We start from the raw sequence: 27,059 nt of genomic DNA, 5'->3' as shown, positions 1-27,059 counted from the left end.
AGCCATGATGTCTCTCTCTCTCATGGGTGGGCCAAATTCTCTGGGCGGGCAAAGCAGAGAAAGGGGAGGTAACCTTGCTCCTTATGACCTCATAAGGAGAAGATTCCAGATCGGCCCATCTGAGCTTTCATTTTCTCAAAGGCAGAGCAGGATACCCAGGGCTCGGTTTACACCTATCAACATTTCTAGCCACTGGGGGACCATAGGCAGGCTGGGGGAACTCTTATTAATGTTAAAAAAACTCATAAAGTGAAATGTTCATGCCATGGGACCTTTAACTTACAAACCTTCAGATGTTTCTTGAGGTTGGACAGCCACATTTTCGACGTCGATAGCATTTTGACCGCTGGCGAACATTCTTTGCATAGCACGGTTGTTTCTGTATGAAATCTTTTTTTATATTTCCAGCACTGTGTTTGTGGCAACTCTCAGACAGCTTATGAGGCAATTTAAAACTTAATGTAAGTTCAAACTTAGTGCGTAAATATAGGTAAATAAAGTTCCTCACTCCATGATGATCAACAGCAGAGAGGGACAGTGGGGTGGAGGAAGGACGGGCATCCTGGCAAACATTTGAATGGCCTGACGGGTGGTTGGTAGGGCACCTAGAAAAAAATGCTCGGAGAGACAGACAGAGAGACAGTGACCTACACATTGTTCATAAACAGACAGATTGTCGAAAGAGAACAGGAGACTGAAGGACAGATACACAGGCGTACAGACGAAGGCAAAGGCCAACAAACAGACAGACAGATGGACAAACACAGCAAGGTGATAGCCGCTCAGTCAGGCGGGACGGGAGCGCTATTCATCTGCTCTCTGAGTCATCACGTAGTGTGTGCTCTGGCTCTCGGAGTGTGTTCAAAACATGTACACTCTGTATACCCTCACAGAATTATCCATCCATCTGTCTGTCTCTCATTTGTCTCTCTGTCTCTTAACTTTTCCCTATTTATTGGCAAAATAGCCTCGGGAAGGAACTTGTTTTGATGGAACATGGGTACGTTTGTTAGAATAATTATCAAATGATAGACGGAGCCGCTGAAGATATATCAAAGTTCATTTTACTTGAGAACCCAACAAGGAGGCAGTCTCCGCACTACAGAATAGTATAGACAATGACCTAACGAAAGGCTCTCTACAGCTGCTTGTTATGACAACCAAGGGTAAACGCAATAAATCATGATACAGATTAGATGTCATCAATTGTTATCTTGTCAGAGTCGATGACGTCTCCCCTATCTGGTCTGGGAGGGCATGTATGCCCTCGGGAACACAACAAAGTGCTCAGACAAGGACAAAACAGTGGCTCCCATGTTATCTTGTTTAGAGTATTCAGTATAATATTGTTCTATGCAAACGGTTTAATAATAACAAGAGGGAAAGTATGTATCATAATTTCCCTAACAGCGTTCAAAAGTTGTTTTAGTCGTGCAACAGAAAACTCCGATTGGACAGATAGTCTAGCTAGCTGTCTGGATTTACCCTGCAGAGATCTGAGGAAAAAAAGAGGGACATGCGGTGGGAATTTCTGGCGACGCCGGAGCAATCCCGGATATGAAACGTGATGATATGAACGTCGATATAGACTTCTCGTCCCCCCCCCCCCACACACTCCATCTCACCTTTTTCTGTCTTTCTTCTTTCCTCCTCTGATCATTCCTCTCTCCTCTTCTCGCTGTGTCCGTCCAGGTCTGCTCTCCGTCTCCTATGACGAGTGGGACTACAACCTGGAGGCCCGCGTTCGCGACGGCGTGGCCATCATCACTATGGCAACCTCCACCATGATGATGGACCGCGGACCTCACACTTTGCTGAAGTCTGAGTGCCACGGAGCTCCGGACAAGAAGACCCCCATCTCAGGCAACCCCAACGAAGTGCTCAGGTGAGTGAGGCTGGATCGTGTGGGTTGAGGGAACGTAAAAGCAGTTTGGACAGCAGAAGCTGTGAACATGTGATGGGACAGTTGGTAAACAGCGTTCACAATGTGCCTGTTTGGAACGGGCCGATTGCTTGGCCTGTGGTATTGCCCCTTGTAGCGTTCTCCAGAAGCATTGTACCCCAAAATGACTTACAGAAGGACCCCAAAGCACTTAATATGCAACTCCCCTGTACCGTATAGCCTACTACTGACTTACTGTGTACTTCTAATTCAGAGGAAAACATTGTACTACATCTGCCTGAAAAAGAACGTTGCAGATTCAGATTTTACTAACAAAATATCACAATTAAAATGTGGAGTAATCACAGGCGTATTGTGAGGGATAGAAATCCCTTTTTATTGAGTTTCCTCTTAGCAAAATGCTTTGAGTGAATTTAACCCTTGTGTTGTCTTCCCGTCAACCTTGAAAAAAACACTTTTTTTCCCACGTTTTTGATGCCTTTTTTCACTTTTTTTGCTTTTTCCAACGTTTTAAATTGTAAAATTTTTCTTCTACACATTTTCAGCGCTTATTTCTACGTCCCATATTTTCTGATATAAAAAAAAATTGAAAACGGGTCAATTTGACCCGAAGTCAACACAAGGGTTAAGCTGGGCTTTTATTGTGAAGGGCAGACACGGAAGAGCCAGCATTATGGCAACGCTTTTCTTCACAACATTTTTTCCTTAACCTTTATTGTTCGGTCATTTAGTTTAATTCACAGTTTATTAATATCCAATTCCCAACGCTGTCCAAAGTGCTCCAAATTCTAAACCCCAAGTTCGTTGGGTACCAAGGAAACCAAGTGTGAAGTAGATCGGATGAACAGTTAATGAGATATTTCAAAGACGGACACACACACAGATTTCCCAATTTATTAGAGAAATATCATAGCGGTGTAACGATAGATCGATCTAGATTGATATATCGGTTCAATGATCAACGATCCAATATCATCGATGCAAGGTGAAAATATCGATACAAATCATCTTTAAGATGCGCCTTTATTCTGAAATTCCTACTTTATCCATACATTGTTTTTATTCAAAAGAGTGGTTTGGTGTTTAAATGTCTGGAAGAGCTCAACAATGAAACTGTCAAATCGTGATATCTATTACTCATTGAATATGATCACCACTATTGGGCAATATTCAAATAATTGGCAATAACCCACACTGCATATCTATCACACTGTATATAAAACCATATTTATGTTTTTATATGTATATAACGACTCAGAAATGTGCACCTTACCCCCCCTTTATTGCACTACTTATTATATTTCATGTTGTTATATTTATTTTACGCACATGTTGGCACTGGAAAAGGAGTTTTAATGTCATTGTACATGTGTATAGTGACAATAAAAAGGCATTCTATTCTATATTTTAGTTACTTTTGGTGAGTTGATGGAAATATAAGAGATTGTGTTAACTGGGCACATGATACCGTCTCATATCGATCACAGTGCCTTGAAATGATTCCAAACAAAATTGCATCACGGCAGACTTTGTGATATCAGCAAATATCGTATCATTGTCCAAAGAATCAATATAATATTGTTATCTTGATGGAACTGGTTATTTACACCCCTAGTAGCTCTATACCGTTCATTTATTTGTAGCACTGGTCGACAGTGTCTTTTAATGGAGGAAAATGACTTGGCTTAAGGAACTGTTTGACATTTTGGGAAACAAGCTTCTTCGCTTTCTCGCTGGGAGTTAGATGAGATGATTGACACCTCTCATATTTGTCTGATAAATGTAAGGCTACATCTAGCAGATGGTTAGCTTGGATATATATATATATATATATATATATATATATGTATATGTATATGTGTGTGTGTGTGTAGGCTGTACAGCAGTCAGGGGCCAGGGGAGAGTGGAGGGCACACCCACATCACACACACACACACACACACACACACAACAACACACACACACACACACACACACACACACACACACACACACACACACACACACACACACACACACACACACACACACACACACAAAAAAAACACAAGGAATAACTAAAGACGCAGCTGTGACACTTCTGTTGAATGTTGCCATTTGTCCGCACTCTCCAGTGTTTCCTTTAGGATTGTTTTTAGCAGTGGGGGCAGGTCCGAACCCCCCCCCCCCCATGAAACGGAGCTGACACTTCGCTGCAACACAAACTAATATATTTATTCACCTCTATTCACACACAATGAGGCATATTTTCAGTTGGGATTGAACTGTATTTTTTGAATTACTTTATAGGCCAACTTTGATCTTGACATATAGGCTAAGCATTCTGTAGCAAATAACAATAAACCCACTATTAATTACATTATCTTAATGCAGTGTCACTACAGCATGTAAATAATGCACCTCAAATACAAACTTGAGCAATCGCTATTATATTGAATCAACAGCCACATGCAATTTAGCTAGCAGGTGAAGAACACAAACAATGACAATCAGCAGTTAACTTATATTTGCAAGACCAGGCTTAAATAAACTGACAACAGACGTTATACCACTTACACTTCTCAAGGACGTACACACACACCATCTCAACTGGCTAGTTATCCTCGTGTGACCGCGCTATTCTCCGACATGCACTCTAACAATGCCGCCCTGTTTCTGATACCGGGGGGGGGAATGTTGCCATGGGGGGCCGCCACGGTCAAATCAACATAGAGGAAACACTGCTCTCCCTCTATCAGAATTGAAATCACAGCATCTGTTACAGTGAGAAACTCTTCGAGTGCACTGCAGGAATAATGTTCTGTTTCGAGCTTATGTGCTTTAAAACAAAAACTTACTTTTTTGCCCAAAAGCAACCTGCACACATCCCGTGAAAACTAGCTCTGCGGTTTACAACGTATAATAAAGTATAGAGGCCACGTGTCTCAGCAGTGGTCTCATTTGTTTGAGTCCTTTGTTTACAATTACACTAATGTCTCCAAATTAATGTGGCAATGATTTATGGAAGCTAAAATGCCACACACAGCTGCTTTAGAAGGCGAACAGGTTCAGGTGGTGTGACGTCAACGCGAGCGTCCTGGCACAGATCAGCACAACCACGGATACAGCAGATGCTGGCGCGCACACACAAAACACACACACACACTCATGCCCCTTCATCCCCTGCATACTGTGATCTCCCCCCCCCCCCATGTAATAATACCCTACACACACAAACACCCCCTTCACCTTCCCCCTTCCTCAGGAAAATCCAACCCCACCCCCTCAGCTGTCTGTCCCAACAGCAGGCCTTTTGAACTGGTTGTGAAGCGCAGCGTTCGGCGGCGCTTTGCTCTGCGCGCTGCCTAATTGGTCCCAATGGCGTTTCAGTCGACGAACACTAGCCCCCGTCGTGCTGTGCTCCAGAGCTCAGCACTAAATTGTATTCAGGGGCCGTTTCACTGCCACTCTGTGTGTGCCGACTGTAGCTAGGTCTGTGTTTTTATTGTGCTAAAGAGAGACTGTGAAGGCCAGGTGGGTGTGTGTGTTTGTGTGTGTGTGTGTGTGTGTGTGTAAAGGTATTGTAGAGTATTTGTGTGTGTGTACACAGGTATTGTAGAGTATTTGTGTGTGTGCTAAGGAGCTGTCCTTCTAGTACACCAGTCTGGTAGCTGTTCCCCAAATCCTGTTTCCCACTCGTGGTTTCAGGGATTTTTAAAAGCAGCACTCACACTCACAAACTGAAATACATATTGAAACCTTGTATTCAGACGCAGACAGACAGACAGACAGACAGACAGATAGACAGACAGAAACATAGGGCTGGGTACCGAATTTAAAACTTTTCAGGCACCGACCGAATTGCCTCTAAAGTATCGAGTATCTAAAAATGCATCATCATTCAATACCCAATTTCAATAACTAAGAAGTAAATCGCATCACTGTCAGTGAGCCAATAAGCATGCAGCATGCTTCTACCAAGATCTCATAATGTCTGTGATTGGCTGTCTAACGTTGCACGTCGTAGAGGCAGGCAGGAAAAACTCCACGCTACGCACAGGCGCAGTAGGAGCTGAAAAATAAATGAAAAGATTTGTGCCGTAACATGTAGTGTTGTAATTTCTTTTTGTTATATAAAATTGGATTCGAAATTTTATAACCGGTATCAAAGTCTCGGTATTGGTATCGGTTCGGTACCGCTATTGAAACCTTTTGAGCGAAAGCCAGCCCTACAGACACATATGTCTCGTTCTTCCATAATTTCACTGCTGACTGTAATCACACATTCCTCCACAAACACCAGTTTTCACACTGATACAGCAGCAGGGGATTATAGAAACCTGAAAACTGAAACACACCTTGTTGGATTGCACTGTGTAGAAGGGATGTGGATACATTTTTTCCCCGCTCATGCTCCGAGCTTAACTGCATCCTGCACTAAGGCAGCAAAGGCTTTGTTGTCCGTTCCAGTAAACTCTTTAGATGTCATTTCAACCCCTGTCTTGCTTATTCGCTCCTTTCTGAAGCTTTGCATTTGTTGTTTTTACCGCTGCTGCTTACTGCTTTGAGATAACAGTGGAGTTTATGCCCCAGAATACAATTCCCCTGTTCTGCTGGCGTGCGTCTCGCTGTGGTCCGCAGGCCCCGCTCTGTTCTTCTCAACTCTACTGTGGTCCTTTCTGTGCTTCTCTCTACTCTCTACACTTTTATACATCTGCTTTCTGTTATGCTTTGTTCCACTTGATTCTTTTCTGTCCAACACTGCTCTCCTCCTCTGCTCTCCTCCTCTGTCCGGCAGCGGACCTTCAATGGAGGATTGTGCATGGGGCGATGCCACGAACTAAGGGTGTCACGATTTTAACTTTAAATTGAAATCAACTGAAATTAAGTCACAATCTCGAATTTCGAATAAAAAAATGGAATGGTCGATGCTGCCACGCCCCCATGTCACATCTGGTCGGCTTGCCAAGCGGAAAAAAAACATTGGAGCCTGCTTGATGCAAGGGGGTAAGCTTCGCTTCAGAACTCGAACCTCCGATGGCGCCATTTTGTTGCTACAAAGGTATCACCTCCTGTTAGCATTCCACTGACTGCCATTTTTTTTTTACGTCACTTGACTGCAAATAACTTTACATCTGAAGCGTTTAAAGACTCTATTTGTCCGTTGTTTATTTCTAAAGAAACACGACAATGTATAAAAGGCTCCATTACCTTGTACCTCACGTTATGGCTCCGTAGCAGACGCTTTTATAAAAATAGGCTAACGATTGTGTCATAACCAAGTGACTTACTGTCGCATAGTAGAGGAATTACTGTATAGTACAGGAGAAGCTCGCAGGCAGTTTTGACTTACATTAGCTGTTTAGGTTTAATTGCTAATGTTAACTAGCATGTTAGTTAGCAATAATTAGCCTGTGCTTATGTTATCTCCTTACATATACCTACACTCTCCATCTCTGTAAGATTGGGAATGATTGAGATTTCTTTTGGCACAGCTACCAGAAGACTTACAACTTTCAGACACGTTGCTCACATCCAGAGGTGTATAGTCCAGGTGCCAGAAAGTAAAAATCCTGCCATGTTTTTGGATCTGCCTCTACATCTAGAACAGGTTTCTTCACTAACGAGCTCATCTACCTGGTAGAGGAGCTGGTTTAGTGATGGTTGGGACAGCTGCTGGACAGGATTTCTACTTTCTGGCACCTGGACTATACACCACTGCTCACATCACATTTACGTTGTCTCCGTCAGTTGGAGGCTGCGCAGTAAAGCAAGGGATCACCGGAAAAGTGCTTCTAATATCCTTCACTGGTCTCCGTCCAGAGCAACGGGATCTATTGGTCCATTATATATATGTCAATGGCTCGATGTAGCCCATTTCCTGATTGATTCTACCACCACTCCAGTGGAGGCGCTAATGAACTAGATTAGTACACACACAGTAGCAGAAGAAGACCAGCTACACACACAACCGAGCATATGTCAGTACCCGATCCGTTCCACCTGCACAATCCGTTCTGCGCATGTGCAAGATGACACGTATGCCATGACGTAGGCGCAGATGATAATGCTGCGTTCATTCCACCACCACCTTGGAATAACGGCACCGCTTCCACCTGCACGATCCGTTCTGCGCATGCGCAAGATGTTCACACGCTAGCCTCCAGCTAACGTTAGTTAGCTAATAGCTAATTCGGCGGACCACTAGGTGATTATAGCGGTAGCTAACGGTTAATTCGGCGGACCGCTAGGTGATTATAGCGGTCTGCCGTTAGCCTCCCCCGGGAAGCTAACGTTAGTTTAGCTAACGGTTAATTCGGCGGACCGCTAGGAGATTATAGCGGTCTGCCGTTAGCCTCCACCGGGAAGCTAACGTTAGTTTAGCTAACGGTTAATTTGGCTAACCGCTAGCTGATTGCAGCGGTCTGCCGTAGCCTTCACAGTTAAGCTAACGTTAGTTTAGCTAACAGCTAATTCGGCTAACCGCTAGCTGAGACAGCATGTAAACTTTAAAAGACCCTCAAAATAAAACTTGAAAATAAACGTTACAATCACTCAATACTTGTCTTTATTGTTATTACTGTAATGTCTTAATGTAGCTGTAGCCTGCTTTTCCCATTAAGTTTGACTTAACGTTATTTTAGACTGAATCTAGCTGCAGAAACAACGTAACCAGTGGGGCGGTGTCTGTTATTTCGAGGTGGCATGAACGCAGCATTATCATCTGCGCCTACGTAATGGCATACGTGTCATCTTGCACATGCGCAGAACGGATTGTGCAGGTGGAACGGATCGGGTACTGACAGCATACACCATTGAAAAATGTGAAAAAATGGCGGTCAATGGAATGCTAACAGGAGGTGATGGCCAGGTAGCAACAAAATGGCAGCATAAATGGCTCGAGTTCTGAAGCGAAGCTTACCCCCTTGGCTTACACCTGTCGGCAGTGGTGGAATGTAACGAAGTACAAATACTTCGTTACTGTACTTAAGTACAATTTTCACGTATCTGTACTTTACTTAAGTACAATCAATAGTTCATACTTTCGACTTTTACTTTGTTACATTTTGCAGCAATTATCTATACGTTCTACTCCACTACATTTGTACAACGTTCCGTTACATTTTCTGATCAGTTTTTCCCCCTGCCAAAACGTTTTCCTGACCGTCACACGTTTGCAGTCCGCAGGGAAGCCTTCAGCAGCGGCCGTCCAGCTCCCGGTGCCGCTCTCGATATTACGAATCCCACTATGGCCACGCCTTTCAATAGCATTTATTGGCCAGGCGCGTACAGCTCCCGGCACTACCGCTGCTCCCGATACTCTGCTTGGTCATATGTGAAGCATCCGTTCATATAGGGTTAATATACAACCCGTATATTTATCTTAAAAAAACTCCCGGTCCTCCTCAGCTGCGAAGCCACGTACTTGTTGTCCAAGCCTGTGTGTTCTCGCTAGATAAATGTGTGCAGCATTCACTGTCCCGTGGGAAATAATGCAAAGTCGAGCTTCATGCAGATCACCCTGATAGATAACCAGAATTGTAAGTCAGAATGTAAACTGGGCCACAGATGGTAAGCACAATTACATTAACCTAAAACTAACTTAATTAAAATGCCACAGCCCATACTGTTTTTTTAAATTATTATTAGAATATAGACATTAAGAGAATAAATCGTTTTGCAAGTACTTTTACTTTTAATACTTAAAGTACATTTAAAATCAGGTACTTTTTACTTTTACTTAAGTAGGGTTGTAATTGTTGTACTTCTACTTTTACTAAAGTAAATATGTCTCTGGTTATTTGTACTTTTACTTAAGTACTGAGATTCAGTACTTCCTCCACCACTGCCTGTCGGTACACGATCCGTGCTGCCTGCACGATCCGTTCTGCGCATGCGCAAGATGTTGAATGTTGTATGAGGATTTACGACACTGCACGATCTGTTCCACGCTTCCGGTCGTAGTTGTAGCGGTCTGCCGTTAGCCTCCACAGGCAAGCTAACGTCAGTTTAGCTAACAGCTAATTCGGCTAACCGCTAGCTGAGACAGCATGTAATAACTTTAAAAGACCCTCAAATTAAAACCTGAAAATAACCGTTAAAATATATAACAGCTGTTACGTCTGTTCTACTTTACTTGTGCTCATTTAAAATACAATCAATCAATATTTGTCTTTATTGTTATTACTGTAGAGTCTTAATTTAGCTGTAGCCTGTTTTTCCCAGTGTTTAGTTTGAGTTAACGTTATTTTAGACTGAATCAAGCTGTCAGCTAGCGGTTAGCCAAATTAGCTGTTGGCTAAAATAACGTTAGCTTCCCGGTGGAGGCTAACGTGGAACAGATCGTGCAGTGTCGTATCCTAGGTAAAACAGGATTATCATCTGCGCATGTGCGAACATGTTGCGCATGCACATGACAGATCGTGCAGGCAGAACAGATTGTGTACCGACAACACCGATCGCCCTCAGCTTGAGCGTAGCGCTGCCGGCACGAATGAGGTAAAAAAAAAAGCAGGAGTGAGTCGGTTCATTCTCCCGGTTCAGTGACACTGCTCGGGTTAATTAACCGGCTCTTCGGCCAGAAGTGCTGCGAGTCAGTCAACCTCCTCTTATTTAGCAACAGCCAGTCAAAAGATAGCATGGCAACTGCAGATGCAGGACACCCATCGACAGGACTTGAACCCCAACGTTGGCGTTGTCGACAAAAAAGCCACAGTTTGTTAGCTCTGCTGTGTGCATGTACCATATTCTTCCACTGGCAGCAAGACTTAAAATGGCAGTTAATCTGTGTGGTATATTTTCAACTGTTCTGAAAATAGTTTGTAAAGACACTTCATTGTTCAGAGAAGACTATGGACATGGCTATTTTATTTTTTTTGTTTTGTTGTGAACTTGAATGTCATCTTCTGTGAAGAAGACTGCAGTTACAAAAGAGAAAGTAGATGGCAGGTTATAGATTATGTTCAAATTTGACAAGGTAGTGTGGTACAGTGCAAACAAAGGTCAGATATTATATTGCATAAAAATCTAGTCTAAAAATGGCATAGCAACCTGTGCTTTGAAAAAAAGAAATGTAAAAATCGAGAATCGAATCGAACCGTGACCTTAGAATCGAAAATCTAATTGAATCGAGGATTTACTGTAAAACATACAGTATGAAAGAAAGAGACCATTCACACTTTATTGAACTCTTTGTCTGCGTCTGCGAAGTTGGCCATCTGGCTAATACGCAGGAACCGGGCTCGGGGGGCTGGAGGTGTAGAACCAGTGCCGGTTCTAGAAGGACTGGTCAAGGCCAGATTGAGGGTTACCAGATGATGGACAATTTGCTGGATTTCAGTCGCTTGTGGGCTGTAAGGGGGGGTGTTATGCTTTGTGGGGGAGGATGGAGCGTTGGTGTTTGATTTCGGATTAAGAAAGCAAATTTTTATTTGTTTGACAAGTTTTCTTTTATTTCATTTAGGATTTTCTTTTCTTGACTTGTTTTTGAGTTTTGTGATTGTGATTCTTCTCTGAAAATGGTCCAATAAAGGGAATCCTCTCCTCTCCTCTCCTCTCCTCTCCTCTCCTCTCGCCACCGTCTGCGCACCAGACCTGCAGTTTTATAATCAACTTAGCTGTGTTGATGATTAGATCAGCTGCGATCCTTCGCCCCTCGCTGCCGTAACTAAATTTGTTTGGTGATAACCTTTGTCTTCCAGTGTTCAATCAAGAAATTATCATTTGGGCCTACAGTCTATTTACTAGAAAGTGAATGAACGGCTGGTTGCCTGGCTTGCTGGCTAGCTGCTTGTTCGACGGGATGGATGACCCGCCACCTGGTGGGTTCACTACGCAGTGAATCAATGGAGGAGGAGATGAAAGCTGGCTGGAAAGGGAATCAAAAGGCCCTTTCGTAGGGCAGGACCACCCTTATATTTAATGGCACTTTCTGGTGAAATCAAACATGCTTAATCGGGTAGTCACAATTAATTCTTAGCAGTTGACATTGTAAGGCCGCGTTGGGACTGCCTGCGTCGGCCGTCCGATGGTCCGGCAAAAACGTAGGTCTTTCCCCTCATTTTGAATGGGGGTTTAGTCTAATCGCAACGCCACGCTGCGCTGGCCAATCATGTAACCAGAGATCAGACTTGTCGGTGTGTTTTGAGCTATGGTTTGAGGCGGTGCGAGAGCATTGACATATATATAATGAACCAATAGACCCCGTTGCTCTGGACGGAGACCAGTGAAGGATATTAGAAGCACTTTTCCGGTGATCTCTTGCTTTACTGAGCAGCCTCCAACTGACAGAGACAAGGTAAATGTGACGTGAGCAACCTGTCTGAAAGTGTGAAGTCTTCTGGTAGCTGTGCCGAGAGAAATCTCAATCATTCCCAATCTTACAGAGACGGAGAGTGTAGGTATATGTAAGGAGATAACATAAGCACAGGCTAATTATTGCTAACTAACATGCTAGTTAACATTAGTAATTAAACCTAAACAGCTAACGTAAGTCGAAACTGCCTGTGAGCTTCTCCTGTACTATACGGTAATTCCTCTACTGTGTGACAGTAAGTCACTTGGTTATGACCCAATCGTTAGCCTATTTTTATAAAAACGTCTGCTACGGAGCCATAACGTGAGGTACAAGTTAATGGAGCCTTTTATACATTGTCGTGTTTCTTTAGAAATAAACAATGAACAAATAGAGTCTTTAAACTCTTCAGATGTAAAGTTATTCGCAGTCAAGTGACGTAAAAAGAAAATGGCGGTCAGTGGAATGCTAACAGGAGGTGATACCTTTGTAGCAACAAAATGGCGCCATAGGAGGTTCGAGTTCTGAAGCGAAGCTTACCCCCTTGTGCGAGAGTCCCGTCCAGTAAACAGGAAACATCACTACCTCCATCAATTTCTTCAGATTTTGAGAGGTGTTAGTCCCGCTCATCCCGCTCATCATTTCCGGGTTAGCGCTCCACCAATCAGATTGGCCATTGAGTCCGACTGCCCGCCTTCCGATTCAACATGTCAAATCAGCCCAAATGAAGGCCGACGGCTTCTCAGACTGATAACGGCACGGAACACACCGAACAGACTCAAGTCACCGACCTTGCCAGACTGTCAGATGGCCGATAATCGGGTCGGTGTGTCAGGGCCTTAAAGTGATGGTTCTGAGTAGTTTCACCCTAGGGTCCTTTGCACCATGACCTCGAGCCAAACACCCCCCCAGAAGCTTTTTTCACCTGGGTCTAACATTGGGCGAGTTAGCGTAGAGTAGCTTTAGCCGCTGAATAGCTTAGCGCAGGGGCTAATGGACCCACGTTATATCTACAAATAGGTTATGCACTCATAAAACGATGGATTGGAAAGTTTGTAAGTACACCAGAAGTTTATGTAAATAACACTTGCCTGCTTGCTTCTGCTCTCTGCTGTTGTTGTTGCTGCTGTGAGACGAGTGCTTAGGGACGTCTACAAATTACAACACCGAAAAGAGATGCAACAAAAATATTTTTTAATTTAACTTATTTTTTAAAGTAAGTGCTGTAATATAACTAGCAGGAGACAAGTAATAATTGAGGTAAGTTTGGAGACATTACCTTATTTAATCATTAAATTAATACATATTTTTGTTGTATCTCTTTTCGGTGTAGTAATTTATAGACGGCCCTAAGCACTCGTCTAACTGCAGGTAGCAGCAGCAGCAGCAACAGAGAGCAGAAGAGAGCAGGCAAGTGTTCATAAACTTCTTATGTGCGACAAACTTTCCAATCGTATAGATAATACTATATATAATGTGTGAATTAGACCTTTGGTATCATTTCGGGCATTATTAGTGGGGTCATTTAAGAGATACAAACGTGGGTCCATTAGCCCCGCGCTAAGCTACTCAGCGGCTAACGCTACTCTACGCTAACTCGCCCAGTGTTAGACCCAGGTGAAAAAAGCTTCTGGGGGGGTGTTTGGCTCGAGGTCATGGAGGCAAAGGACCCTAGGGTAAATTACTCCGAACCATCACTTTAAGAACACAACAGGGCATCACACAAATGAGCTGTTTCATTGACTTTCGTTTGGCTTTCTCTACCAATGCTCCAACACTCTGGAACAGTCTACCAATCCAAGTCCGCTCTGTCCCATCCCTGCCGTGTTCAAAAAGCACCTCAAAACATTTCTTTTCACTAAGTCCTTTGACCCCTAACCCTCTTCCTCCACAGTGCTGCGGAGGAGGGTCTGGTGAGTCCACACACATTCCTGGATGGGAGAGAAACATGCTCTGGTTTATTGGCATATCTTTAAACCAATCCAAATCGTCATGGGCAGCGCTAAGTGCCGTACGGCGCAACGGTGCCTCTGCAAAATAGCCTCAGGAAGGAACTTGTTTTGGTGGAACATGTGTACGTTCAAAAGTTGTTTTAGTCGTGCAACAGAAAACTCAGATTGGACAGATAGTCTAGCTAGCTGTCTGGATTTACCCTGCAGAGATCTGAGGAGCAGTTAACCATAGTCCTCACAAATCCACCAGAGGCTAGAGCGCCAACACAAAGGAAGAGGCAGGTAACGGACATCCGAAACAGTTTGTTGTAAGTCGGCTGGTTTTTAAAAATGTGTTATTCTATGATGGCTAAGGAACTTCTTTGCTGACTTTTTTTGGGCTTTATGTGGACCAAACTGGAGGTGAGAAGGCTATATGGCCAAAAAGTCCCGGAAGTGGGACGTCGTGGATATAGACTAGGTGCATACTAACTATTTTGATGAACTCTTAATTGCAATAACACCTAAATGAATTGTTATAGCTGAGTTCATATGTGAACGTATTTTAAAAAATAATTAAATTTATTGTAATTTTTAGGGGGGGTGAGATGAAATTTAGGCTTGAGCCCCCCTAAAAAGGGTCTAAAATCGGCCATGCTCGCTTCAGATTTAATCCGAGACAGACAGTAGATTTTTTTAAGTGGAAAATTCATATTTAAATATCGGAAGCAGGGCAGAAGATTGTGAAGGAAAGGAGGACGACACTTGTTGATCATTCATTTTACATCTTTGTGAAATGCTGCATGTTATGAGCAAGTACAGACGTGCCACACTGAAAAAACTACATTTCTGGGTCTCTACAGCTGTGTGTATCCCAGTCTGATACTTACTTTGTGACTAATGGAGATGATCACACATGACTTTGTAGTTCCCATCACACATCACATGCCTTTCAAGCTTGTAGATTGACAAACGGCTAAGGTCAGTAAGGGATGCATCGAAATATGTAAATCATATCTAGTTTACATTTCAGTCTGCTGTTGACTGATGAAGAGTTGCTGTATGGTCACGGCCATCTACTTGACTCTATAAGCCACACATTATGCCGATCCCTCTCTGCTTAGCATTTCCTTGTCCGGCCCCTTAGAGCTTCGTAGAATACCACAAGAGAAGGACGCGTCGCTCGGCTAAGTAAATTAAGTCTACTGTTGCCAGCTCTGTGACATTCCAGCTAATGCTACAGTATGAGCCTGACAAATAAAGATAGCAGAAAGAGGAAGAAGAGAGCAGAGACAGAGAGTGAGGGAGAGAGATAGAACGAGAGGCCGCTGGTGAGCAATACACAACAGTGTGAGAATCATGAGTTTGACAACAGCGGGCCTGACCTTGCCAGACGTGGACAGGTTCCAAATGAGCTTGGAGTTGGAAAGGTGTCAAGTGCTTTTAAGCTCTGTGGACATTTTTGAACTTCTGTGGCCCCCAGTGAGGCTTTCAGTAGAGTGTGTTTGTGTGTGTGTGTGTGTGTGTGTGTGTGTGTGTGTGTGTGTGTGTGTGTGTGTGTGTGTGTGTGTGTGTGTGTGTGTGTGTGTGTGTGTGTGTGTGTGTGTGCGCGCATGTGTGTGTGTTCGTGTGTGTGTGTGCTCTGCAGTTCACTCTGGAACAGCATTTTGACCCTACTGAGCTGAGGGATGAGTGTGTGCCAGCTCGACGGACACTGTCCACCTGTGTGTGTGTTTGTGTGTATGTGTCTGTGTGTGTATCTGTGCCTGTGTCTGTGTGTGTGTCTGTCTGTGTCTCTGTGTGTGTGTCTGTGTCTACGTGTGTGTGTGTGTCTGTGTCTGTGTCTGTGTGTCTGTGTCTGCGTCTGCGTGTGTGTATGTGTGTGTGTGTGTGTGTGTGTGTGTGTGTGTGTGTGTGTGCCTCTTGCTGTTCCAGACTTAGCTAGAGTCTATAAAGGCCAGATGAGTGTGTGTTTGTGGGGCAGGCCAGTGGGAGGTGTTAAAAAGGTACCTGTTTGTGATGGGGCTTGATTGGAACTAGGTCAGGATGCTCTCCTCTTTCCTCCTGCTTCCTTCTCTTTATTTTTATCGCTGCCTCTCTGTCTCTGTCACTAAATCGCTTTTTCTCTGCCAGGTTTATTCAGTTCTCTACTTTATTTTATCTCACATAATCATTGCCTCTCCTTCTGTTCTTATCACATTATTTTCTCTCTTTCTCTTTACTGTTTCCTTATTCCCCTCAATTCCTTCTTCTGCAGGCTTTTATAATTCTCCATTCTTATAAGTTAAGTTTGCCCTTTAAGGCTTATGAAGTGTTATTCCAAATGCTCAGAAATTAGAAAAAGAGGAGAACAATATTGCCTCAAGTCTTTTATCAATAATCTCTGAAATATAGAGAATCCACTCTGTTTAAGGGCTACCATTTTGAATGGATTGCATTATGATTACTTTTAATTAAGTGCTGTTTATCATTTTTCAAAAATAAATCGAATGTTCTCCCCTCCATTCTGTATAGCTGTTCCTGTTTTGTCATCTCTTTGCTCTCTTCCCATTAGCACAATTTATTACACTGTTTACACATTCAGTTCCCATGTCTGAATACACACATGCCACTAGATGCATACACACACACACACACACACACACACACAATTCACACCTCCCCTCACATTCACACTGTATACCCCAAGTGTTCATGCAGCGGCAAAGCTTACAGTATCTGTGTCTGCCATATGGGGCATGTTATCATTCTCCATATAGATTCCTCCTCCAAAAACCCAATAAGTACATTGCACCACGGTAATTGCTAAGGAGTGTAATTCATGACTAATTCACGTCGGGGTTAATTTATTAAAACTGAGTCATCAATATTTCACACAACTCGTCCATTATTCACACCAGAACATGCGCTAAAACGTATCTGTGTCAGGCCATGGAGTTAGCATGGCGTGTGTGTGTGTGTTTGTGTGTGTGTGTGTGTGTGTGTGTGTGTGTGTGTGTGTGTGTGTGTGTGTGTGTGTGTGGCACTAAGTTGTTTTGATTTACAACGGCGAGGGTTCTCAAATAAAAGGAAATAGAAGGAAAGATTCGTTGAAATGTCTGCAAAAATGCGAGGCAGTTAAAGCTGTGGCAGGCGCGTTACTATTGTTATACATATTGTACCGTTGTTGGACAAAGATTCTATGAAATTCTTCAGCATATTGTAATTCAAGGGCTCTGAGAGAAAACTAGACTTCTGCACCTCCTCTTTGGCTCTGTTTTCAGGCTTTAGAAAATCTAGCCATCACGGGAGACTTTGGCCAATCGCAGGTGGTTGCAGAGGGAGAGACTATTCCAATTGGCTGCTCTGCGAATGCATTGCCCGTGTGACAAAGAGGGGGAGAGGGAGAGCTGAAGGAATAGTCTCACTATTATTCAAGTTCTGTTATATTTTTTTGCATTCTTCCCACTGCAGCTTTAACGACGGAGGTACTGTTACCGTAGAGTCCGGTCAGCGTCACTGGCTTTGGTTCGCCAGGTGGAGACAGCTGCTGCTGCTGTTTGAATTTGAATTCACCTGCTGTACAGTACCGCTGAGATTCCCTCTCTCAGAGCTTTGAGCTGGAACCTGGACGAGTTCAGCGGCATATCAAAGCAAGGGGTTTAGTGGGTGGCTGGATGTGTGCGTAGCATTCTTAGCATGCACGTTACGTCATGCCATTTAATGACACGTACAGTAGCTTTAAAATATAGACCGAATCAGAATCAGCTTTATTGGCCAGGTTAAACAAACTCAATGGGATTTGACTCAACACTCTACTCCCACTCACTTAACATATACAGAATAAAGACAGAAAGGACAGTAAGAAATAGAAAAAAATACTGTTAAGTATACAGTATAACAATACAATCAAATTTACAAATGTACAAAAAATATACAATGGCAATTGAAGAGAGGGAAGGAATAGTGCAATATCAGTATAGTCAGAGATTTAAGATTTAAATATAAATATAGTGCAAGGCAGTTCAGTGCAATGGTACTCTATTAATAACAATATTGTAATTGTAAGATTGAACTATACATGAGGTAGATGAGCAGAACAGTGTTGATTGCCTTTGTTCAGTGTAAGGGTGGGGGCTATTTCTGAGCATGGGGGTAGGTTTGTGTTCACATCTTTATTTGTGTCTCTGGCATGGCAAAGAAGGCGGGGAATCTGTCATCCAGCTTCAAGCAAGGGACTTAACACCCAGCTGCCCCAGTGGACCTGCTCAGTGGCCCACAAGAGGACTAACTGGCAGCTTCCAGATGTGGATTTACTGTATAGAGATCAACAGCGTGGTTCCGGTAGTTAAAAAACAAAATCCCATTCGTTTTCGCCATAAGGATTTTGATTGTTAGCCACAATGTCTAAACCATCCAAGGTAGTCTGACCACGAGCTACGGGACTGTGAAACAAAGGTGTACGCTCCTTTAGACGCCAGAAGTCCGTATGACATTAACCTTGTTTTAAGAAAGAAATTTGTGAATCAAATGTTTTTATGGTCATGATTCATCTCGCAGCTTGTTGGCTCGGTTCCAGGCTTGAAACTCTTTATATAAGCATTTAAAGCAACACTATGTAACGTTTAGCTGCAGCTGTAGTTCCAATGAGACAACCTGTAGGGGGACGGTCCCCCTACAGGTTGTCTCATTGGAACTACAACTCGCGTCGGGTAGTGCGAGTTGTAGTTCCAATTAGACAACCTGTAGGGCTAAAAGTTACATAGTGTTGCTTGAATGAAACGTCAATGGAGCAATTTAATTTGGAAAATTCATTTTCGGAACTAGCCTGGGAAAACCCTGACGAACTTCCGGCAAATTTGAGATTTGTTCTGCAAGTCCTTCTGGCCAACAGCCCATTCAAGCCCATTTCCAATTTTTCCAAATCAAGGTCTTTACACGATGACGATAGCGCAGCGACGGTGAGAGCAGCTTTTTGACGGCCACCTGAAGCGCAGCAGCCCGGTGATGCCGCTGTCGCTGCTACGTCACCCAGAACGTTGGTCTGATTGGTTGAAGGACTATCCAATTGCGCCCAGAGGCATTTGAGCGGCGTCTGTTCCACGTTTCCGGTCGTAGTTGTAGCGGTCTGCCGTTAGCCTCCACAGGCAAGCTAACGTTAGTTTAGCTAACAGCTAATTTGGCTAACCGCTAGCTGAGACAGCATGTAAAAGACCCTTCAACCTGAAAATAACCGTTAAAATATATAACAGCTGTTACGTCAGTTCTACTTTACTTCATTTAAAATATCACTCAATACTTGTCTTTATTGTTATTACTGTAAAGTCTTAATTTAGCTGTAGTCTGCTTTTCCCAGTGTTTAGTTTGAGATAATGTTATTTCAGACTGAATCAAGCTGTCAGCTAGCGGTTAGCCGAATTAGCTGTTAGCTAAACTAGCGTTAGCTTCCCGGTGGAGGCTAACTTAATACATCCATGAGGCTAATGGCAGACCGCTACAACTATGACAGATCGTGCAGTGTCGTAAATCCCATGGAGGTATTAAGAGAACTCGTAAGACAGGATAATCATCTTGTGCATGCGCAGAACGGATTGTGCAGGCAGCACGGATTGTGTACCGACAGCGTCCGTTGGTGACGCCCCTTTGGAAATGGGCTGTGAATGAAGCTTGCCCAGACCCACTCTCCGTTACAACTGAGAGTGACAACCAGGCTATGTCGGAACCAGAGTTGTTAAAAAAAAGTGGGTGGTCACTGTTGAGCCCTACAGTATATGCGAATGTAAAAAAAAAAAAGAGCGTACATGCTGAGTAAACCCTCACTGTTGAAGTGTGTGCAGGCAAATGTGTGTCCAGTTTGATTGGTCACGATACAGGAAGTGCCGAGGAGGTGACACAAAGCGAATTTGGAACCTTCCTGTAAACCCAGTGTGATGAGAGAGGAGAGGAAAGAGAGCGCTGCGGTCTAGTAGTAATATCTCCCATTCAACCTCTCTCTTTCTCTTTCTCTCTCTCTCTCTCTCCTCTCTCTCTCTCTCTTTCTCAATTTCCCTCCCACCCTCTGTGAGATTACCGTTACCATAGTAACACAGCAGATTGGCTTGGAAGTCACAGTGGTTGTGGGTGCCATAGCAACACACATATGCTTGTGTTTCGCTCCGTTACTGCTGTCAACGTGTGTAGGACGCACACACACGTAGACACACACACACACGTAGACACACACACAAAGGCCCCACATTGTTGCACGTAACAATAGCTTGCTCGGTAAAGATTAAAGGGGCCGCAGCATCATGTCATTTTGTAAATGGCTTATGATTTATGCAGCAGATTCTGTGCACTTTGTATCTGTGCCAAGGCCCTGCAGGACGGGGCAGTTAGCTGGACACACGGGACTGCATGAGACGCTATGATGCCGGATGATTCTGCTCATCACAGCCCATTGAAAATATCAATATTTAATACAGGAAATAGAATGCGGAAGCTGGCATTGGAGTAGTTGCTGGATTATAACATAAATCACACCGCCATAGGATACATAGGATCTGGTTAGAGTCATGGAAACAAAAAAATAAACCCTAAACATTTAAATTAGACTATTGGGTTTCTGCGTGGCTTCCTCCTGATCTGATCTGTGATCTGTTCCAGCTTAGAAGGTCAGACGCGGTTAAAGGTGAAACCGTTTGAACTCTGAGTGCAGCATTGAGGTGGTGTGTAATGTCAAGATAGAGCCGCACAAACTGGTTCTGCTGGTGATCGTGTGTCCTGATACAGGACGCAGTCCGCTGTATACAGACCCCATCAGCACCAAGCCAGTCCTTTACAGACACACACACACACACACACACACACACACCTTTTTTGTCATTTATATATTCATCTACTGTACATATATATATATGTATTGTGTGCACGGTTTTGAGGCAGAGTGTTTCCATGGAAACAGTCAGAGAGCAAAAGAGGGAGGGAAGAAGAGAGAGTAAAGGGTGAAAGAGTTAAGAGTGTGTGTGTGTGTGTGTTTGTGTGTGTGTGTGTGTATGTGTGGGATGACAGTGAAGTGATCTGAGTTCACCTGACATAAACATTCCTGTTTATCCTCATATACACACACTTACACACTCCCACGCACGTTCACCATAATCACTGCAAGAGAATACAGCGGTGTGTGTGTGTGTGTGTGTGTGTGTGTGTTTCTGTGTGTGTGTGTGTGTGTGTGTCTGTGTGTGTTGTGTTCAGTTGAAGAGAGGTGAAATGATTTCACCTGACAGAAACAATGCTGCTTTCTCTCGGTTTCTCTTTCTCTGCCAAACACACACACACACACACACACACACACACACACACACACACACATTGATCTGTCAAGCTGTTGTGGTGCATTATATAGTACTTGTTTTTACGTTACATAAGCTGCATTGCATATTTTTGTGCCTCCTTTCCTCGCCCCTCTCTCCAGAGCTCGCTTTAGGACTTGTCGTTATGGGACACAACAAGACTTAAAAATCTTTTAGGTGATGTAACCAAATATTCAACAATTTAAATGTGTTTTTTTTATCTAGTCATGTGTCCAGCTAGATATAAAAAAATACATATACATATTAATAATACATATTTGATTTTGAAAGATTTAATTTGTATTTGCTTATTTAAAGAGCAAATTTAATTTTTTTTTTTTTTTAATTGACATGTTTATACAAATTCGCTAGAGGAGAAGATATTATTTAATATTTAGAAACTCCCAGACATGATGATGTGATGAAGAATTTTTTTTTTTAACCTTTATTTATTCAGGGGAGGTTCACTGAGAGGCAGCCTCTCTTTTAGCAGGAACGCCCTGATCACATTCACACAGTTCCACATTCATACCTGGAAGCTGCCCAGTACGACCACAGTCTGATCTGCTGGCCACTGGAGCGGTTGGAGGTTAAGGGCCTTGCTAAAGGGCACCTCAGTGGTGGTAATGAGGGAGGGACAAGCGCTGCTCTTTCACTTTCCCCACCCAGATTTTATTGTCGGTCTGGGGATTGAACCGGCGACCTCTTGGTCAAAAACTTGCGTCTCTAACATTTAGGCCACTACTGCCACCGTGATGATGGTAAATGAGGATGGATGAGTGCTTACTATGTTGTTACTTCCTTGATAATTTGGTAGTCAGTCATGCAGAAAAGGCGCTTAGCTTAGCTTAGCACAAAGACTAGTAACAGGGGGAAACAGCTAGCATGGCTCTGTCCAATGATAACAAAATCCCCCAACTAGCACCTCACTTGTTAACACTTTATCTTTTGTTTATCTATCTGAACATAAACTGTGTAAGTGTAAGAACAACAAGGGGTTATGAACTATGACTAATAACTTGCTCGGATCTCAGTTGGTTGCCTGGCAACTGCTCCCAGCCAAGAAAAAGTTGAGCACATAACTCCTAGTAAAAAATAAGCTGAACGTTTTAACACTTATATGGTGTAATGTGTTGGTGAGCTTTAGAGGTGGACAGTACCGAGCTAGATGTTCGCCCCTTTTTTTTAAGGCTTTGTGCTAAGCTAAGCTAACCGGCAGCTGGCTGTAGCTTCATATTTGATTTACAGACATGAGAGTCGTAGCAATCGTTTCATCTAACTCAACACAAATAAGCAAATAAGCGCATCTCCCAAAATGTGGAACTGTTCTTTTAAGATTGCATCAATAACGGTGAACCACACATTGAGCCTGGGATGATTGGATAGATCATTTCTAAAATTAATGAATTCTTCAGTCCAGTTTTAAAATCATCACTGCTGCAAGTAGGGCTGGGCGATATGGAGCCAATCAGATATCACGATATTCTTGACCAAATACCTCGATATCGATATTTCGGCGATATTCTAGGGTTGAAAATTGGTGCTTGAACAAAATATCTTCACACTCAGGGCCTAATTTACTAACACTAGCGCAGTTTGCGTTGCGTCTGTTTATGCGAGTTCGGTAATAGCGCAAGCTATGCTTCCACGTTTTGCGTAGTATTTATCAACCCTGACACCCATCAGCCAATCAGCGTCTTTCTCCGCCCACTAGACCGTAAATTGCGCTGTAGTAAAGCGGTACTGGTGCTATGATATGGCTGAGTGCAGACTGCGATATTTCCCACTGCTGATGCTATGACTGTTTGAAATGATTCTGATGCCAATATTTGTAATGTAGCGAGGAGTTTAACAACTGGTGGAATGGGATGTGAACGCTGAGTGGGAGATTCAATTTCATCTTTGATTTCTTCCAGTAACTCTAATATTGCATGGCTGCTTGATCTGTAACGCTAAATGATGTTGTGTTCACTGACAAAGTGTGATTCTTGTGTTAAAAATATTTTCAGCCTCACCTACTCTCAAATTACTGTTGCCATTTCACCAGCGGCATAAAGGTCTACGAGGAAACTCGACTGCGGCTGGTTTAGACCTGCTTTTAAGAGGCGGAGAATTTCCCCCGCAGAATAGAGGCGCGCTCTTACTGACAGTCTTTATAAATACCACGGAATATATATTAGGTGCACTTTGCGCTTATCCTCCCACCTTTTTGGGTGGAACTCCCACTTTCCCAGGACCCTAACAACGACGCATATTGAAAGCGCAACTTGTCTCTTCTCGCTCATGTGGCAGACAATCTGCCATTTTACCCAAGTGCGCCCTGTTTGTAAATAGCCCGCATCGGTTACGTCCGTCTTTGCGACCAATTAGCGCCTGGAAACAGGCGCAAACAGCTTGATAAATCTAGCCCTTAGATTTTAGATAAATAATCATCAGTAATGTGGACATCATGTCTAAGTGGGGAAAAGGCAAATAATTGAACAGCTAGAACAGTCTGGTAAGTTCAGAAAAGTGCATCACTTTACTGTAATGCAGCTTTTAAAACTAGTAAAAGACACTTATGTCATATCACGATATTACGATATCCGAAATCTAAGACGATATCTAGTCTCATATCACGATATGGATATAATATTGATATATTGACCGGCTCTAGCTGCAAGTGTCTGAAGCTGATGGCTAATGTATGTTTGTCTATTTATGAAAAACCCTGCCTAGACATTGGCTGGTTTGTGGGTTTGTCTGAAAAGAGAAATGTTTACAGGATAAATTGACATGCCGTGAAACTTTAACGTTCGGGGAATTGAGTAAACGGTTGCGGAGCTGCCACTGACATTGAGATGTTTTTTCCGGAAGTGATGTACGTCTCAACGAGCGTCTTTCTCTGTCTCTCCCCTCGATGTTTTCCCTCTGCAGGTACCTGATGAATGTGACTTTCGAGGGTCGAAATCTGTCGTTCAGCGAGGACGGATACCAGATGCACCCCCAGCTGGTCATCATTCTGCTCAACAAGGAGAGACAGTGGGAGAGGGTGAGAGAGACATAGGAGAGAGAGAAGGACCAAGTGTGCATGTACAGTATATTCAGCTGTATCCTGTATATAGTATAGTACCTGATTGGTCCGCAAGTATCGGTCCGTCTATCTTCATCTCCTATCTGATTTTCACTTTTTAGGCATTTTAAGACTTAAGCTTTATAGGCGCCACTCCGATTAGATATTATCAACTCGGCGAAGGTGCCTTTGAGCAATACACTGCAGCACAGGCTCCAGAGCGGAGATGTAATAAGAATGCTTGTCTTTTCGTTTTTAAAAAGTTTGGGAGGCTATTACATACTACCCATCATTTATCTAGTATCTTTCCAAACTCATGCTTCAATTTGCCTGTGCTGCAGACTCTGCCAAAAAGTTGCCTCTTTACTAGTTTTTTTATGTAAAAGTGTCTTAATGTAACTGAAGTAGCTTAGAGCATTGGCACCCTACACTTTTCCATGTCAAGGACCCCTAAACTGACACAAATTAGACCACTGACCCCCATTTGAAAAGATTTAGTTCCAGGGTCTCCCGTCTATAAGGATTTTTGCTTTTAGATGTTTAATTATAGAAAGTGTATGAAGTTTATTATTGTGAAAATAAATGATTCCCCCTTTTTGCTGGGGACCCTCCTTTGGCAACCACTGGCTTAGAGGATTGTGCTTTAGTTAGTCACATACACCGGCTTCCACTAAAACTGATCTCTGTAATAGTCTGACCTGTTGACACTCAGACATTGCGAGGAAGACAGAACTTGTGGTTGGATTTGCTTAAAGGAACACGCCGACTTATTGGGAATTTAGCTTATTCCCCGTATCCCCCAGAGTTAGACAAGTCCATACATACCCTTCTCATATCCGTGCATGTTGTAACTCTGTCTGACGCACCCACCGCTAGCCTAGCTTAGCACAGATCCTGGAGGTAACCGGCTCCATCTAGCCTAGCTTAGCACAGATCCTGGAGGTAACCGGCTCCATCTAGCCTAGCTTAGCACAGATCCTGGAGGTAACCGGCTCCATCTAGCCTAGCTTAGCACAGATCCTGGAGGTAACCGGCTCCATCTAGCCTCCTGCTCCCAATAAGTGACAAAATGACGCCAACGTTTTCCTGGACGTATTACATCTCGTTGCTTCGGTGTGTTCCGAGGCACTTTTCTGACCAACTTGGGGAGACCGATCAGCCTTTTCTGCCGAGGGTTGGCTGTCTGGTCGGTGCGTCTGGGCCTTAACGAATAACTCAATTCTGCAAACCTGGCAGGTGGGTTGACAGTTTCACCCGCCAATGGCAAAATTCCCCTGCATTTGGGACGTGGTAGGGTGTTAATTTCAGGCCGTTTGTGTGTCTGTAATTTAGAATTACGCCTGTTGGTAGGCGCACATTCTCAAGCACAAGAAGATACCGGTAGATTGGATTCTATGCGTGCAAATAAGCATCTGCGTGGTTTAAGCACAGAACTGTGGCCCTTAAACTGGGGAGAGTGAACGTTCAGCTATGAATGACGTGTGTTGTTAGTGGGCGACTGCCCCATGATGAATGAAAACCCAACTTTATCTGTGCTCCGTCAGCTTTCTCTAAATAAATCAAGGTTAAAACATTCAATTGTTCAATTGTACAGGCGGAGCAACGGATAGGGTAGACTCTCTGAGTACAGGTGGTAGTGCAGACGGGGCAACGACAACCCTGAGTCATACCGAACCGACAACCTTAAATGGACTAAATGCTCCGCGCCACCTGCAAAGTCACCGGCCTGCATCTGTGTTTCCTTCTGCTCAGCTCCCATTGTGTCTGCGTCCCGCAGTCTGACTGCTTTGTCTCTCCCTATTCTTTATTCTCAGTGTTTCTCTCTTTCTTCTGCCTCTCTAATCTATATTCTGTCCTCTGATCAGAGAACAAGGTGAATTGTCTCCCTCTCTCTCTCTTTTTTTTTTTTTTTTTTTTTTTTTCTCTCTCTCTCTCTCTCTTTTCTCCCCTTGCAGTCTGCACCCCCCTCCTCCTCCTCCCGCTCCCTTGCTCATGTTTAATTCTTAGCTTGACTTCCAGCTGAACCACTTTTCTTGGATCCTAATGAGTTCCAGCTCCTACAACCATGCTTCCACTGCACCTTTGAAGTAGTGCAGAGACTCTGTAGTGTCCAGTCCAGTTTACTTCCCCTCCGGGCTGATTTGAACCCTTTTTCTCTCCATCTCCCTCCCCGCCTTTCTCACCTTCTCTCCATCCCTGTCTTTCTCTTTCACTTACTCCTGCTCACTCTTTTTTCTGTTGTTGTTGTGTCCAGATAAAAGAAGCGCTGCATTGTGCCCCAGAGATACTGTACACAGCTTTAGCTTGTCTACTCCAGGCACTCTTGGCAAATTTGTGTTCCCTGGAGTGCAAAGTGTGTGTATGTGTGTGTGTGTGTGTGTGTGTGTGTGTGTGTGTGTGTGTGTGTGTGTGTGTGTGTGTGTGTGTGTGTGTGTGTGTGTGTGTGTGTGTGTGTGTGTGTGTGTGTGTGTGTGTGTACATTTACATATTTAACAAGTGTGCACACCCAAGCCTCAGCTCTCTGTCCTGCCCCTCTCTTCCCATTACAATGTGTCCAATTAGCTGATGAGCCATATCCATTTCCTCCAAC

General features: G+C 43.5%; 1 protein-coding gene across 3 annotated transcripts in view; it reads left to right on the top strand.

Annotated features, from left to right (window-relative positions):
* The window catches only part of LOC120574081 (glutamate receptor ionotropic, NMDA 2B), a 176,798-nt gene that overhangs the window by 114,366 nt on the left and 35,373 nt on the right, over positions 1–27,059 (top strand). For all 3 annotated transcript variants that reach the window (XM_039824147.1, XM_039824145.1, XM_039824146.1), the window contains 2 exons: positions 1,693–1,885; positions 24,334–24,448. In XM_039824147.1, the coding sequence (XP_039680081.1) occupies positions 1,693–1,885; positions 24,334–24,448 (308 nt within the window). The remainder of the gene's footprint in view (positions 1–1,692; positions 1,886–24,333; positions 24,449–27,059) is intronic.

Source organism: Perca fluviatilis, chromosome 15 (genome assembly GCF_010015445.1).
Source record: "Perca fluviatilis chromosome 15, GENO_Pfluv_1.0, whole genome shotgun sequence".
Taxonomy (NCBI): domain Eukaryota; kingdom Metazoa; phylum Chordata; class Actinopteri; order Perciformes; family Percidae; genus Perca; species Perca fluviatilis.
The sequence above is the reverse complement of the archived record's forward strand: the minus strand, read 5'-3'. Positions and strand labels throughout refer to the sequence as shown.